Below are 15,897 nucleotides of genomic sequence, written 5' to 3'. Positions count from 1 at the left end.
TCTGAAGACAATTTGGAAATGAAAAAAAAAACAACCAAACAAACACAAGCTGCTTGATGAGGCAGATAAACAGACTAATTGCAGTGGGCTGCTCTAAAGCCTCTGTTACATCTGATCAGCTGCTGAATCATACACAGCACCTAGCAAGAATGATTAAGTTTTCTTTAAGTGTACTCATTCCATTGAAGAATGAGTAAGTAGCTTGGTGCTTATTCTTTTCCACAAAGAAATGTCAAGTATGAGGCCACTCAGGGACTTAATTCAGATATCTCTTAGAGTTTCTGGGTACTCTTCAGACATAGTAAAGTACTGTAGAACTGCTACTCTTCTGATACCCAGCTTATATTCATAATCCATACAGGCACAGAAGGTGACCAAAAATTTTCTCTTCTTTACACTTCAGTGACAACTCCAGGAAGTGTTTTTCAGCTTCTAATTCTGAAAAGAGAAGCTCACTTAGAAAGCCCACCCAGGGCCTTTCCTCCATGGTGACCCTCACCTCCACAATGAGCTTACTGCAACTGTTCTTTGCGTTATGAAGGTATGTAAAAGTACAAGCACCAAAGAAAGTGAAAGCTGGTAATAGCATCTTAGAAGCATAGAATGGTTTGGGTTGGAAGGAACCTTAATGACCATCTAGTTCCAGTCCCCCTGCCACGGGCAGGGACACCTCCCACTAGACCGGGTTGCTTGAGGCCACGTCCAACATGGCCTTGAATGCCTACAGGGAGGGGCCATCCACAGCTTCCCTGGGCAACCTGTTCCTGTGTCTCACCACCCCTACTGTCAAGAATTTCTTCCTAATATCCAGTCTGACTCTCCTCTTCCAGCTTCAATGCATTGTCCCTTGCCCTACCACTACAAGCCCTCATAAAAAGTCTCTCCCCAGCTTTCCTGTAGCCTGCTTAGGTACCAGAAGGCTGCTACAAGGTGATCCCTGAGTCTTCTACAGCATTTTAAAGGTGCTCCTCCAATGCAGTTCGTAGGACAACAAGGATTGATTTGAATTTTTATGCAACACACAGTGAAAGCCTACAGTCCTTTCTATCAGGACTCCTTATCCCTGAAACCTTTCTTTTCTAGCAAGCTTAACATCCCAGTTCCTTACCAGCCAGATATGTCACAAGAAGATTTTCTCAGTATTAAGACATGGCTAGAGCCAGGTGACTTGAGAAAAAAATCAGCCCATCTGATTTGCAATGATTAACAGCTTTATGCTGAGAAAGCATCTGACAATCTTTGTGATAGAGTAAAAACCACAGAATCATATAAGAACCATCTGAGACCACAGGAGGAAGCTCTTCACAATGAGAGAGGTAAAACACTGTAAAAGGTTGCCCAGGGATGTGGTTGAGGCCCTTTCTCTGGAGAAGCTCAAGATCAGACTTGATGTTGCCCCGGGCAGCCTGTTCTAGTTGGAGGTGTCCCTGCTAGTTGACTGCAGGAGGGTTGGACAAGATGAATTTTTAGAGTCCCTTCCAACATGATGCAATCTGTGAATCACAGAATGGTAGGTGTATATGAGTAATGCCATGCTCCAAAAGGTGGTGTGCCTGAAAGCATCACTGTACAACCACTGGTAGCTTTTAGGTCATCTCTAGGCACTTGGAAGAGAAGGTGGTTATCAGGAGTAGTCAGCATAGATTTACCAAGGGGAAATCCTACTTGACTAATCTGATAGCCTTCTATGATGTCGTAACTGAATGGGTAGATGCAGGGAGAGCAGTGGATGTAGTCTACCTTGCCCTCACTAAGGCTTTGACACTGTCTCCCATAACATCCTTGTAAGCAAGCTCAGGAAGTGTGGGATAAAAGAACAGACAGCAAAATGGATTAGGAACTGGGTGCAAAATAAAGTCCAAAGAGTGGTGGTCAATGGTGCCAAGTCCAGCTGGAGAGCTGTAACTAGTGGAGTCCTCCAGAGATCAGTGCTGGGTCTAGTCCTGTTCAACATCTTCATCAACGACACTGATAAGGGGACAGACAGAGTGTCTGCTCAGCAAGTTTGCTGATGATACCAAACTGGGAGGCTTGGCTGATACACCTGAAGGCTGTGCAGCCATTCAGCAAGACTTGGACAGACTGGAGACATTAAAGACCTGTCTGGGTGTGTTCCTGTGTGACCTGTGCTAGATTCTATGGTTATATGGTCTTCCTCTGGCAGGGGGCTTGGACTGGAATATCTCCAGAGGTCCCTTCCAGCCCCTAACATCCTGTGATCCTGTGTTTTGAGAGGAAAAGAGCAGCTGAAAATCACCACATTACCTGATAATTCAAGATTTTCAAGAGGCTTACAAAGTGGAAAAGAATGTTCTGATACCTCAGGGATAATGAGTAGGTTTCTTTCAGTGAGCAATGAAATTAATGACATCAGAAATAGCAGGCACCAAAGCACTCAAGCACTTGGTAGATCCTGAAAACATGACTTCTTGTAGCAAAGCCTATTGTTCCTTCTCTTGATAATGAAAGCATAATGCCTTTTTACCTTATCATGGATGTGACAGCATTATAAAAGCCCATCAGTTCAGGGCTATTTCACAGAGGTCAGGCTGCAAGCTGCAATTTAAGTCCAGCCAGGAAGGATATGCTGCTCCCAAGAGCAGGCCACGGTGTGTTAGATATACAACACAGGAATGATTTGGTGACTTCAGAGATTAGGAAGGATACCAGAAGTATCAATATTAACTGACAGATGCTCTCAGACAGGAGGATGAAACCCTTTTTTTGAGTCCCCTTTTTCCTTCCCTTTTTAACCAAACACAGAATGAATTCCAATCTAGATGACCTCAGTAAATGATAAAATATAGAAAATGGTAAAATATAGAAAACAGAGAGAACATAAAAACCATAGATGGTCTATGGCAAGAGCTAGTCCAGGCTAAAACACAGTAGTGAAAATTCTCAACATAAAATAAACCTTTCTTAATCACAGGGTTTGATTGTCAGTGATAAAAATCTAAGTCCAAAGAATGTAACACAGAGCACATTCAGCATCCAAAACCAAGAAATCACTATGAATAATCTCAGATACACTTTCCCCACTAAATGCATCCAAAATTAAAAACAGAAGGGGGGAAAAAAAAATCATAAGAGGAAATAAAAAATTGAAATAAAATATTAAAACAAACAAAACAAAACAAAATAAATGAAATAAAAGAGAAAAGAACACCAATAACATTGAACACGATTAAAAGCTACACAAATTGAGTTCCAAGTCACCTTTAATAAGCAAAAATATTTGTAACTTACTTAGACAATCAAGTATAATCCTAACCCACAGAATCACTAAGGTTGGAAAAAGCCTCAGAGATCAAGTCCAACCTATCACTCAACACCTCATGACTAACTAAACCATGGCTTCAAGTGCCACATCCAGTCCCATCCTGAACACCTCCAGGGACTGTGACTCCACCACCTCTCTGGGCAGCACATTTCAATGGCCAATCACTCCTTCTGTGAAGAACTTTCTCCTCACCTCCAGCCTAAACTTCCCCTGGCACAGCTTCAGACTGTGTCCTCTTGTTCTGGTGCTGGTTGCCTGGGAGAAGAGACCAACCCCCACCTGGCTACAACCTCCCTTCAGGTAGTTGTAGACAGCAATAAGGTCTCCCCTGAGCCTCCTCTTCTGCAGGCTGAACAACCCCAGCTCTCTTACTGTGCATGTGTATATGAAAAGTAGTAATATATTCTGTGTATATGAATTTGTTTGTTTGTTAGAAATAAAAATTCAGGGAATTGTCCATTCAGCATATTTTGGATAGGAGACTCAGATGTTCTATCTCCTGTTCCCTCTATTATAAACAAATTGAACTCAGTTTCTATCAGCTGAGAATCTGGATTATTTGTTTTCTTCTGTTCAGCTTCACTATTATTGCTGCAATATTGATGCCTCTTGCATTTTCAACCCAGTGAGCTACTGAAAGCTAGAGTACGAAGTGCAGTCTCTCACTGTTTGCAATTCCAGGCAGTTCCATTTACAAACATACAGCTTTAACTGCTGCATAGGTTGGACCAGATGACTATCAGCCTCCCCTTCTGCAAGCTAAACAGCCCCAGCTTCCTCAGCCTTTCTTTATGTGAGCAATCTTCCAGAATCAGAAAGGTCTTACCCTTAAATTCAAAGTTAATTCCAAAACTCTCAAGTTCATTTTCTGTTGAACAAGAAAGGCCTTCCTGGCTCTGGAACATCGGTCATAGGAAGAAAGGCTGAGAGAGCTGGGGCTGTTTAGCTTGCAGAAGGGGATGCTGAGGGGGGTATCTCATGAATGCTTAACAACTATCTAAGGGGTGGGTGCCAGAAAGATGGGGCCAGACTCTTCTCAGTGGTGCCCAGTGATGGGACAAGGGGTAATAATAAACTTGAACATCGAAGTTCCATCTAAATATGATGAAGAACTGTGAGGGTGGCAGAGAACTAAAAGAGGTTGCCCAGAGAGATAGTGCAGTCTGCATCTCTGGAGACTTTGAAAACCTGCCTGGAGATGTTCCTGTATTGTCTGCTTTAGGTGATCCTGCTTTGGCAAGGGGTTTGGACTAGATGATCTTCAGAGGTCCCTTCCAACCCCTACCATTCTGTGATCCTTGGGGTCCTTTCCACCTGGCATTCTGTGATTGTATAGGATTTGAAACTGTACCTTTCGGACTGAGGCCAAACGATTCATCATTAAAGACTCTTCTCTGTCATCATCATCATCCAAGTCCAGCATGGGCATGCTAAAGCTATCAATAATACTGCAGCACCTGGAGTTTTCATCCCTCGGATCGAAGGGATCCACAATGATGGGTTCGGTTCCTTTGATTTCACAGCGGCAGAACGGACAGCCTTGGCCATCAGATTCCTACAGCAAGACAAAAGCAAACCAAACCAACAAAAACATTTGTTACAATGAAAACCAGAGTGATTTAAAAAGTAGGTCTTAACACTTTTCCACAGAGAAATGCCTTTATAAGGTCTCTCAGAGCACTAAGGAAACAGATTCACAGGTATTTAACTACAGCAAATGGTAAAATGATTCCACTTTGCAAACCGTCTCTGTGCAACAGATTAAGCTTCACTTAAAAACAAGCAATCAAAATGCAACCATTATCCCTACAAAGCACCCAAATTGTAATTGTCTGAGTAGCACAGGTCAGGAAGCAACATCTTGCCTTTTGGGATGACAATTTCTCTCTTTCTTCAGAGGAAAGAAGTTGAGATATGCTGATAGAGTACATTTTATTGTATTTCTTTTATATACAATAATAAGTATTTATCTCTTCATTTAATTTAGAAAATGCAGATGAGCTTTAGGGCTCAGCAACTTTTGCTCTCTCTCTCTCTGCAGTCCATCATGGGTGCAACATTACCATCAGTCAGCAATATGCATGCAGACCATCTAAAGCTATTATTTCATGTTTCAGTAACAAACCAGGGCTTTACTACACCTTCAATAAATTATGTAAAGCAAGGAACTATTTTCACATGACCAGAAGCAAAAAATACTTGAATTTCCATTTCTAAGCAGCATAATGTGTTAGATGATTGCCAAGCAGCCATATTTCCATTCCATTCAGAAATATTTCTGCCATCTCAGAAGCAATCAATAAGCCTTTGAAGTACTTTTCAGACTAATGATCACAAGAAATTCTTCCAACCACTTAAAAGGAAATTTTCCATCAGGAGACAAGAGGCACAACACAGACTGACAAAAAAACCCCACACCACCACCAAGAAACCCCAGCACAAACCCAACAAACCACACCCAAAAGAGTTCTGAAGCATTAAGAGATGAAGATGATTTGATCCGAATCCAGAAACCTCATGGCGTCGTATTTGCAGTCAGGTAGAGAGTTAAGAAGATACTAACACCAAAACTCATTCTAAATCTACCTGTCTTGAAAGACCATCAAGCTTTTGGATTTCTCAGATGCAATAGCATCCTGGCCTGTATCAGGAATGGTGTGGCCAGCAGGAGCAGGGAAGTCATTGTGCCCTAAACTCAGCACTGGTTAGGCCACACCTTGAGTCCTGTGTCCAGTTCTGGGCCACTCAGTTTAAGAAGGACATTGAGACACTTGAATGTGTCCACAGAAGGACAACAAGGCTGGGGAGGGGTTTGGAGCACAGCCCTGTGAGGAGAGGCTGAGGGAGCTGGGGTTGCTTAGCCTGGAAAAGAGGAGGCTCAGAGGAGACCTTCTTGCTGTCTACAACTACCTGAAGGGAGGTTGTAGCCAGGTGGGGGTTGGTCTCTTCTCCCAGACAACCAGCACCAGAACAAGAGGACACAGTCTCAAGCTGTGCCAGGGGAGGTTTAGACTGGATGTTAGGAAGAAGTTCTTCCCAGCAAGAGAGACTGGCCATTGGAATGTGCTGCCCAGGGAGGTGGTGGAGTCACCATCACTGGAGGTGTTTAAGAAAAGACTGGATGGGGTGCTTGGTGCCATGGTTTAGTTGATTAAATAGTGCTGGATGATAGGTTGGACTTGGTGATCTTGAAGGTCTTTTCCAACCAGGCTAATTCCATTCCATTCCATTCCATTCCATTCCATTCCATTCCATTCCATTCCATTCCATTCCAAAGATAGCTTTAATTTTTCTCTAACATAACACATGCCAGTCTATGCCAGTCTTACTGAGACATGATTTTGCTGTTTCTGAAGCAATTGTATCCTGAGGCTAGGTCTCTATAAACAATGACTCCTGACAACAGTCATGTCTGGTTTTATCTGTGGGTGCAGGCTGACAGCTGTCTGAGCATGAGCCAGCAGTATGCCAACAGCATCCTGGCCTGGATCAGCCGTAGTGAGGTCATCAGGAATAGGGAAGTGATTGTGCCCCTGTACTGGGCACTGGTGAGGCTGCTCCTTAAATACCAGGTTTAGTTTTGGGCCCCTCACTAGAAAGACATTTTGGTGCTGGACCAGGTCCAGAGAAGGGCAATAAAGCTGGCGAAGGGCCTGGAGAACAGGTCTGGTGAGGAGCAGCTGAGGGATCTGGGGTTGTTTAGTATGGAGGAAAGGGGAAACCTCATTGCTCTGTCTGCAACTCCCTGAAAGGAGGTTGCACTGAGGTGGGAATTGGTCTCTTCTCCCCACTATCAGATGGTAGAACATGAGGAAAAGGCCTGAAATTGCACCAGGGGAGCTTTAGGTTGGTAATTAGGAAAAATTTCTTTCCTGCAGGAGTGGTCAGGCATTGGAACAGGCTGCCCAGGGTGGTGATGTAGCCACCATCCCTGAAGGTGTTCAGGAAACGTATGGACATGGCACTCTGGGACATGGTTTAATGGCCATGGTGGTCTTAGGTCAGTGGTTGGGCTCAGTGACCTCAAAGGCATTTACCAACCAAAACAATTCTATGATTTCTATGATTATTGGCATGGTTAGTACTGGATTTTCACTTTGTACAGAAAGAGAGATGTACTCTATTTTCATCACCTTGCATCACCCACAGAAAGCACCAGTGAACCTCCATATTATATGGAACGACTGAAGCGATGACTTTGAAGCACACAGAAGTCCTCTGTCACTCAGACAATCCTTGACAATTTCATTTTCTAAACACAGCCTTACCAAAGAGGCACAGAAAGTCTTAGTTTTCAAGGCTGTCTTGTATCTGTGTAATCAATCAGTTCTGTACTAGTAGTTTCCTTCCTTTCCTTTTCCAAAGCACCAAGTTCACCAAAACATATGGGGGAACCAAGGCCAGCAGCAGAGACTTTCATTCAACAGTAGGAATACAACTGAGAAACTCAAACTGAGATCTGAAATATCTATATGCATACACATGGATGTCTACATGCACAGAGAGGTTATTTAGAACACTGAGAGGGTAGCTATTGAGAACCTCACAAAGCAGCATATGTATTCACATGCTTTTAGAATCAAGTCAGATAGTTTTTAGACAAGAATAGGTTTCTGTGGAAGAAAATGACATTTTACTCCTGTTCCATCACCTAAAAATGAAACAATTTAACTAAGCCTTAGTTGAGAGACTGATCTCCATAAAGGTGATGAATCATCCTTAGTATTCTATGCAGATCTGATGTTGCTTACTTAATTTTCTTCTGCTTAGTGCAAACATCTGTATTGGACCTTTTGATGCATGTCTAATGAGCTATTATGCTGCTAATTAAACACTACCCCACCAGAAGCTCCCAACAGCTGATGCTGTTACAGTGCAATATTTCCTCATTGCCTAATTATACAAAAGCTAAATTTGTAATGATTACCAGCTGACTACAGCTGTTTGCAATGTTCTGATGAAGCTTAATGGTTTCAACTATGTCAGTTCTCTGAGCCTAAAATACTTTGCTGTCCTCTTCCTGAATCCCTAGACATTGGCCAAAGTTCTGTCTTAGCTTCTCAGGTCTCCAGAAGCAGTGTACATCACTGCTGCCACCATGCTATGAGGCATCCAACAAGCAAAAGTAGAAAGATTTCCATCCTTTTGCTTTGTCCTTGCAGCTAAGCAATGAAGGGGGAAAAAACCAACACCAAAACCTAACAAAAAACCAAGCTGCAAGATCTCAAAATTTCAGATTATTTTGTTTTTACTTTACAGATTGCATTGGTTTGGAAGGGACCCTCAAAGGTCATCTTAACTAATGCCCCTGCAATGAGCAGGGACACCTCCAATTAGAGTCAGAATGAAACTGGTAAGAACAGAGAAAGTGTACTCTTGAGATGAGAAATATTGTTCCAGTTCAACAGCTGCTTAGTAGTGAAATGAATACTCCTAGCTGGGTATGCCTATAAATGGAATCTTGTGCCAATTTATGATCTACAGGCAATGTGAAAGGTTTGGATTTGGGGCACCAAACTCAAATTTCAGAAAGAACACACAATTGGAAACTGAGAAGACTCATTTTTTCCAGCAAGCTTTACTACTACCTGAAAAAAACCCTCCAATGGCCTTTCTGATACATCGTGTTGGCCTGACAAGGAGGATTTCTTACTTGGGAATTTGAAAAGAAGAACGATACAACTTTTAAGTCATATCTTAAACATGAGAATGAAACATCATTAATTGAGATGAACTGGTTTAAAACCAGGTCAAAAACAGAGTAGAGTCAAGGATTCCAGAAGTTTTTTACTATGAGGGTGGTGAGACATTGCAGTGGGTTTGACAGAGAAGTTGTGGACACCTCATCCCAGGAAGTGTTCAGGACCAGGCTGGATGAGGTTTTGGGCAACCTGGTCTAGTGGGAGGCGTCCCTGCCCATGGCAACAGGGGTTGAAACTAGATAATCTTTAAGGTCCTTTCCAAATCAAGCCATTCTATGATTCCTTTTTACTCTTCTCACTACATTTGTAATCAAAAACTGCTGCCTAACTTGAAGGGGCTGTTCAGTCTGGAGAAGAGAAGGCTCCGAGGTGACCTAATTGTGGCCTTCCAGTATCTGAAGGGGGCCTACAGGAAGGCTGGGAAGGGACTTCTCAGGATCTCAGGTAGTGATAGGACTAGGGGGAATGGAATGAAGCTGGAGGTGGGGAGATTCAGGCTGGAGGTGAGGAGGAAGTTCTTCCCCATGAGAGTGGTGAAGCCCTGGAATGGGTTGTCCAGGGAGGTGGTTGGGGCGCCGTCACTGGAGGTGTTTAAGCCCAGGCTGGATGAGGCTGTGGCCAGCCTGATCTAGTGTGGGGTGTCCCTGCCCATGGCAGGGGGGTTGGAACTAGATGATCCTTGTGGTCCCTTCCAACCCTGACTGATACTATGATACTAAGTGAGTCCTGCCTGAGTATGCAATGACCTTTAGTTTTCCCCACAAAACATAGACACAAAAGAAGAAAGGAGTAGAATTGATCCCATTTGAGAAGCTGCTGCTAGAGAACAGGCTGAAGTAAACAGGAATGACCCCTGCTTTTCATTTGAATTGTTAAGTCAAATGCTTGTTAACTGTGCTGAACAAAAGGGACCAGTCTTCCTTTTTCCCACAGACTGCTATGTCTGTGAACAAGATAGACAAATACATCAACATGGGTTACCAGGAAGCACCTGTGGCTCTTGGGATATTCTGAAAATGACATGGAGAGTTTCTTCTCAATGACATCAGAGTTTCTTCCTCATTCAACATGTTAACCCAAAAACATTTAAAGCAAGATGGTTCAGTGCTTTACATATGATTTAACATGAAACATCCGGTTGTAGCCAGGTGGGGGTTGGTCTCTTCTCCCAGGCAACCAGCACCAGAACAGGAGGACACAGTCTCAACCTGCACCAGGGGAGGTTTAGGCTGGATGTTAGGAACAAATTCTTCACAGAAAGAGTGAGTGGCCACTGGAATGTGCTGCCCAGGGAGGTGGTGGAGTCACCATCACTGGAAGTGTTTAAAAAGAGACTGGATGAGGCACTTAGTGTGAACTGTAATTACACAGAACAAAGCAGGTTGGAAGAGACCTTCAAGATCATCGCATCCAACCCATTAACCAATCCAACACCACCCAAACAACTAACCCATGGCACCAAGCACCCCATCAAGTCTTCTCCTGAAAACCTCCAGTGATGGCGACTCCACCACCTCCCCAGGCAGCCCATTCCAATGTGCAATCACTCTTTCTGTATAGAACTTTTTCCTAACATCCAGCCTGAATCTCCCCTGGTGCAGCCTGAGACTGTGTCCTCTTGTTCTGGTACTGCTTGCCTGGGAGAAGAGACCAACATCCGTCTGTCTACAACCTCCCTTCAGGTAGTTGTAGAGAGCAATAAGGTCACCCCTGAGTCTCCTCTTCTCCAGGCTAAGCAACCCCAGCTCCCTCAGCCTCTCCTCGTAGGGCTTATGTTCCAAACCCCTCACCAACTTTGTTGCTCTTCTCTGGACTCGTTCCAGCAAGTCAACCTCCTTCCTAAACTGAGGGGCCCAGAACTGGACACAGTACTCGAGGTGCGGCCTAACCAGTGCAGTGTACAGGGGCAGAATGACCTCCCTGCTCCTGCTGGCCACACTGTTCCTGATGCAGGCCAGGATGCCATTGGCCCTCTTAGCTGCCTGGGCACACTGCAGGCTCATGTTCAGTCTACCGTCAACCAGCACCCCCAGGTCCCTCTCAGCCTGGCTGCTCTCCAGCCACTGACCCCAGCCTGTAGCTCTGCATGGGGTTGCTGTGGCCAATGTGCAGAACCCGGCACGGTTTGGTAGATTAGGTGGTGCTGGGTGATAGGTTGGACTTGGTGATCTCAAAGATCTGTCTCAACTTGGTTAATTCTGTATTCTCTGTATTCTATTCTGCAAAAGAACTTACTTTTCAGAGGCCATTTCATGACCTGTATTACTTATTTCTGTCAACAAAAAGAGAAAAACTCTTGTCCAGTCAGTTATCCACTCTCTGGTTCTACCTGCCCTCTTCATGCCTTTTGAATACATTATGAAGTGACCTGGGTGGCTGAGTTGGTACCAAGTGCCCAGCTTTCACCACTTGAGTACATACTGCAATTCAGGAAGCAGTTTCCACTGAGCAGCAGCCAGCAAAAGGCCTTGGCAAGCCTACAGATCTGGATTTTAACGACTTGTGGAATTTCATTTTTCACAGCTTTTGCTCCACAGATTTGAAAAGTGTATCACTTAAAATAGATATACACCCTTGAACCCTCCTAATGAGTGCCTGGAAAAGCAAGTACATACCCACACTCTAAACAGGGATTTCACAAAGAACTGAACTATGACAGTACCTGCCACGCTGTAAGGCAAGACGTGCACATAAGGTGTCCACAAGGCTCTATCTTCACATCCTTGTCATTCTCTGCACAGATTTTACACAGTTGGAAAGTGGAACCCATTTCACAGTACAGTTCATACTGCTCCTGTAAGAAAAAGAAAGACAAGTAATTATCTTTGCTGTGATTTGGTCACAACTGATACACTTGAGCACCGGCTGTGTCAAACATTTCTTTGAGCCCCCTGTTTTCCAATCCACTTTGTTTATTACTCAAGGAAACTACTGCTGTTTAAAAGCCATACTGAAACAGCTGAGTTTTGCTGCTTCAAATATGATATACTATGATATAGAATCCTAGAGCCACAGAATCATTCAGGATGGAAAAGACTTCCAAGATCGTCAAGTCCAACCTTCTACCCAGCTACCATGACCACTAGATCATGTTGCCAAGTACCACATCATCTTTGAACACCTTCAGGGACAGTGACTCCACCACCTCCCTGGGCAGCCTGTTCCAATGCCTGACCACTCTTACAGGAATGGAAGTTTTCCTACTATTCAACCTAAACTTCCCTTGGTGTCATAAATTACTTGGAGCCTCACTCCAAACTCCTTTCAGGAAGCTGTAGAGAGCAGTGAGATCTCCCCTCGGCCTCCTCTTCTTTAGGCTAAACAATCCCAGCTCCCTCTGCCTCTCCTCCTAAGACATGCCCTTCAAACCTCTTACCAGCTTTGTTGCCCTATGCTACAAAAGAAAAAGTTTACAGTATCTCTGCCTATTGAGATTTTCAACAGACTTCTCACACATAACTACTATTATCATGATCATTTAATAAACTAAATCAAGAATTTAATCAGGAACATGGTAATCACTCAGAATGTCAATGCTGCTTTTCCTTTTCTTGAGGAAGAGTAAGGATATGGGGCTAGAAAACCATTATGTGCAACACACACATCCAATATCTCTACCTGATTCTCTCATTACTGTTTTAAGACTGAGGGAAAAGAAGGAAGTCAGAGAAGTGGAAGCACTCAGATTTTCTTGAGGTAGTTGTTTTTCTAGGAATTCTGCTCCTTGGGAAACATTTTCATCATTTCTGATAATCACAGAATGCTTTAGGTTGGAAGGGACCTTCAAGATCATCTAGTTCCAGCCTCCCCTGCCATGGGCAGGTAACACCTTCCACTAGACCAGCTTGCTTAAAGCTGCATCCAGTCTGGTCTTAAACACCTCTAGGGAGGGGGCATCCAAGACCTCCCTGGGCAACCTATGCCAGTGTCTCACTACCCTCACTGTAAACAATTTCTTGCTAACATCCAGTCTGAATTTACTCTCAAGCTCAAAGCCATTGCCCATCATCCTAGCACTAAAAGCCCTTGTTAGAAGTCTCTCCACAGCTTTCCTTCAGGTACTGGAAAGTTGCTGTAAGATCATCCCAGAGCTTTCTCTTCTCCAGGCTGAACAGTCTGAACTCCCTCAGCCTGTCCCCATAGGGCTTCTGATCATCTTTGTGGTCTCCTCTGGACCCTCTCCAACAGTTTGATACCCTTCTTGTGTTGGGGGTCACAGAGCTTGACACAGTAGTCCAAGTGGGGTCTCATGAGAGCAGAGTAAAGGCAAGGAATCACCTCACACACGCTGCCTACTCTAGATGGTTACGAAAGCCTCTTTCCTAAACTACTTCTGGAAGTGTAATGCACATAGAGCACTCAAAATTACAGAACACGCAGCAGGTCATTGAGTTTGCTCTGGTGAAATGGAAGAGCATCTGAAAACTGCATGGCTTGTATCTAGTCTGATGACTCTCCTTAAACATATCCTCAAGTCTGAAGGTTTAGGTTGGAGATTAGGAAAATTTTCTTTCCTGAAAGGGTGGTGAGGCATTGAACAGGCTGCCCAGGGAGGTGCTGCAATCACCGTGCCTGCAGGTGTTCAGGAAATGTGTGAACATGGCATGTTGGGACACGGTTTAATGGCCATGCTGGTGTTAGGCTGATGGTTGGACTTGATGATCTTAGAGGTCTTTTCCAACTGAATTCTATTCTATGTTTCTACACTTCTATCAGGAAATTGCTCTACACATTTTTACCTTAACCTCCCAATGTTAATTTCAGGACCATTTTAAATCAAGTAGTGTGGTGGCCACAACCTATCACCTGGGTATCAAACATCTGCACATTAATTTATCATATCATTAAATATGACTGCAAAAATATCTACATATTCTAATTTTCTCTGCAAACCAGCTGCCTTCAGGCATTTCATTATTTCTGCTGCTTTGCCCTATCTCTCTTTTAATTTGCACAACAGACAGAGAAGAAAGGAGAGAGAGATCCTAAAATTGCCATCTCTGTGATACATGAACTATACTTTTTGTCTCCTGTCCCATTCTTATTCAATCATCAAAACCATGTCGATGTTATTTCTGTATTCCCAGCCACTATTAGCAAGGAAACACAGGGACACATAATAAACCTGCAACATCACTATCAGGAAAATCTTTAATAACCATTAACACATTTCTCACTTGGAAGAGGCTCAGAATAAACAAAACCTTACAAACCACGCTGTCTGCATCACCACCAGCTCCGGGGTTTAAAGCATTATTATCCTCTTCTTCATCTAAGCCCTTCTACCAATGACATATTTTCCTTCATGAATTTCACACATTTTAATAACAGCTTATTTTCACTGTGAGATGAGACACAAAGGCAAGTGAAAACGATGAAACAATGAACTCTGCAACATACCTGGGTGACTTTTATGTGATCATGTGGTGTGGGTTCACATAATCCTGTCAAATCAGGATTATAACTGCGTCCATCTGGGAACAGATAGCTGCATCACAAGAAGACTGTTATAAATCAGCACATTTCTCTAGCTTTATTAGCTAAAGAATACCTCTGACATTTCAAAGCAGCAGAATAAGTTACAGCAGACATGAACTAAAATGCATCACCTTGCCTCAGCCATTTTTCCTCTCTTTTGTGTGCAAGTGAATTGCTACACATCCATTTTGACACACACCTTCACAGATCCAGAAAATGGTTTGGGTTGGAAGGGACCTTGAAGATCATTTAGTTCAAACTCCCTGGCATTGGCAGGGACGCTAGAGCAGGTTGCTTAAGGCCTCAGTCAACCTAGCTTTGAACATATTCAGGGAGGGGGCATTTATAAAACTACAGGAAAGATTTTGATTCCACATTGTAGTAGGCTGAGATGCACAGCTATCACTAGAATACACGTGAGCTTTGATTCCTAGATACATTTCTAGGGGTAGCACAAAAATATTATTCTCTATCTTCACTTCAGAATGAACTTATACTTGGTTATGTTCTTGATAACCTCTTGAATGCAAGCATCACAACTGGTGACTACTGGCCAGGTTGGATGAGGCCTTGAGCAAGCTGGTCTAGTGGGAGGTGTCCCTGCTGAAGGCAGGGAGGTTGAAAACTTTAAGGTCTACTCCAACCTACATCATTTTATGATCTATACATTAATGGAGCAGAACAGATGGCAACCCACATTTGTGTGTATCTGTGTGTATAATGAGATACAGATCATATTATATATATATGTATATATGTATCCGTGTGTATTATGATATATATATACATATAAAATATGTTGTATGTGTATATCTCTGTATATAAGATATGTATAAATCTGTGTATGTTACTACAAGAATCTGCACTGAGAATCCAAAATGCAGACTGGAATTTAAGTAAGAACAGATGGGGACCTTCCAGTCCTGTGAGAACTTAATAACAGGTTAAATGGTATCACAGAGACCCTAAGCTCTTCTATATTCAGATTTATGTTACTTGGAAACAGGTTCTTGAAAGACATACTGCTCAATCATACCATGAGAAAGTTGTATTTAAGTAGGGTACAAAAACTTCACTCTGCATTAAATACTATCACAGATTCATGGAATGGTTTGAGTTGAAAGGGACCTTAAAGATCACCTAGTTCCAACTCCCCTGTCGTGGGCAGGGACACCTTCCACTAGACCAGGTTGCTCAAGGCCCCATCCAGCCTGGCTGTGAAGACCTCCAGGGAGAGGACCACCTCCCTGAGCAACCTGTTCCAGTGTCTCACCACCCACACTGTAAAGAATTTCTTATTAATATCCAGTCTTCTGGATATTAATATCTTCCCTCTTCCAGCTCAAAGCCATTGCCCCTCATCCTATCACTACAAGCCTTTGTAAAAAGTCCCTCCACTGCTTTCCTGTAGTTTCTTTCAGGTACTGGAAGGCC

General features: G+C 43.3%; 1 protein-coding gene across 1 annotated transcript in view; it reads right to left on the bottom strand.

The window, feature by feature from the left end:
* The window catches only part of CBLB (Cbl proto-oncogene B), a 111,587-nt gene that overhangs the window by 26,801 nt on the left and 68,889 nt on the right, over positions 1 to 15,897 (bottom strand). The window contains exons 8-10 of the mRNA XM_009896990.2: positions 14,386 to 14,473; positions 11,648 to 11,779; positions 4,635 to 4,838 (exon numbers count right to left, since the gene is read on the bottom strand). Of these exons, the coding sequence (XP_009895292.2) occupies positions 4,635 to 4,838; positions 11,648 to 11,779; positions 14,386 to 14,473 (424 nt within the window). The remainder of the gene's footprint in view (positions 1 to 4,634; positions 4,839 to 11,647; positions 11,780 to 14,385; positions 14,474 to 15,897) is intronic.

This window comes from Dryobates pubescens, chromosome 8 (genome assembly GCF_014839835.1).
Source record: "Dryobates pubescens isolate bDryPub1 chromosome 8, bDryPub1.pri, whole genome shotgun sequence".
Taxonomy (NCBI): domain Eukaryota; kingdom Metazoa; phylum Chordata; class Aves; order Piciformes; family Picidae; genus Dryobates; species Dryobates pubescens.
The sequence above is the reverse complement of the archived record's forward strand: the minus strand, read 5'-3'. Positions and strand labels throughout refer to the sequence as shown.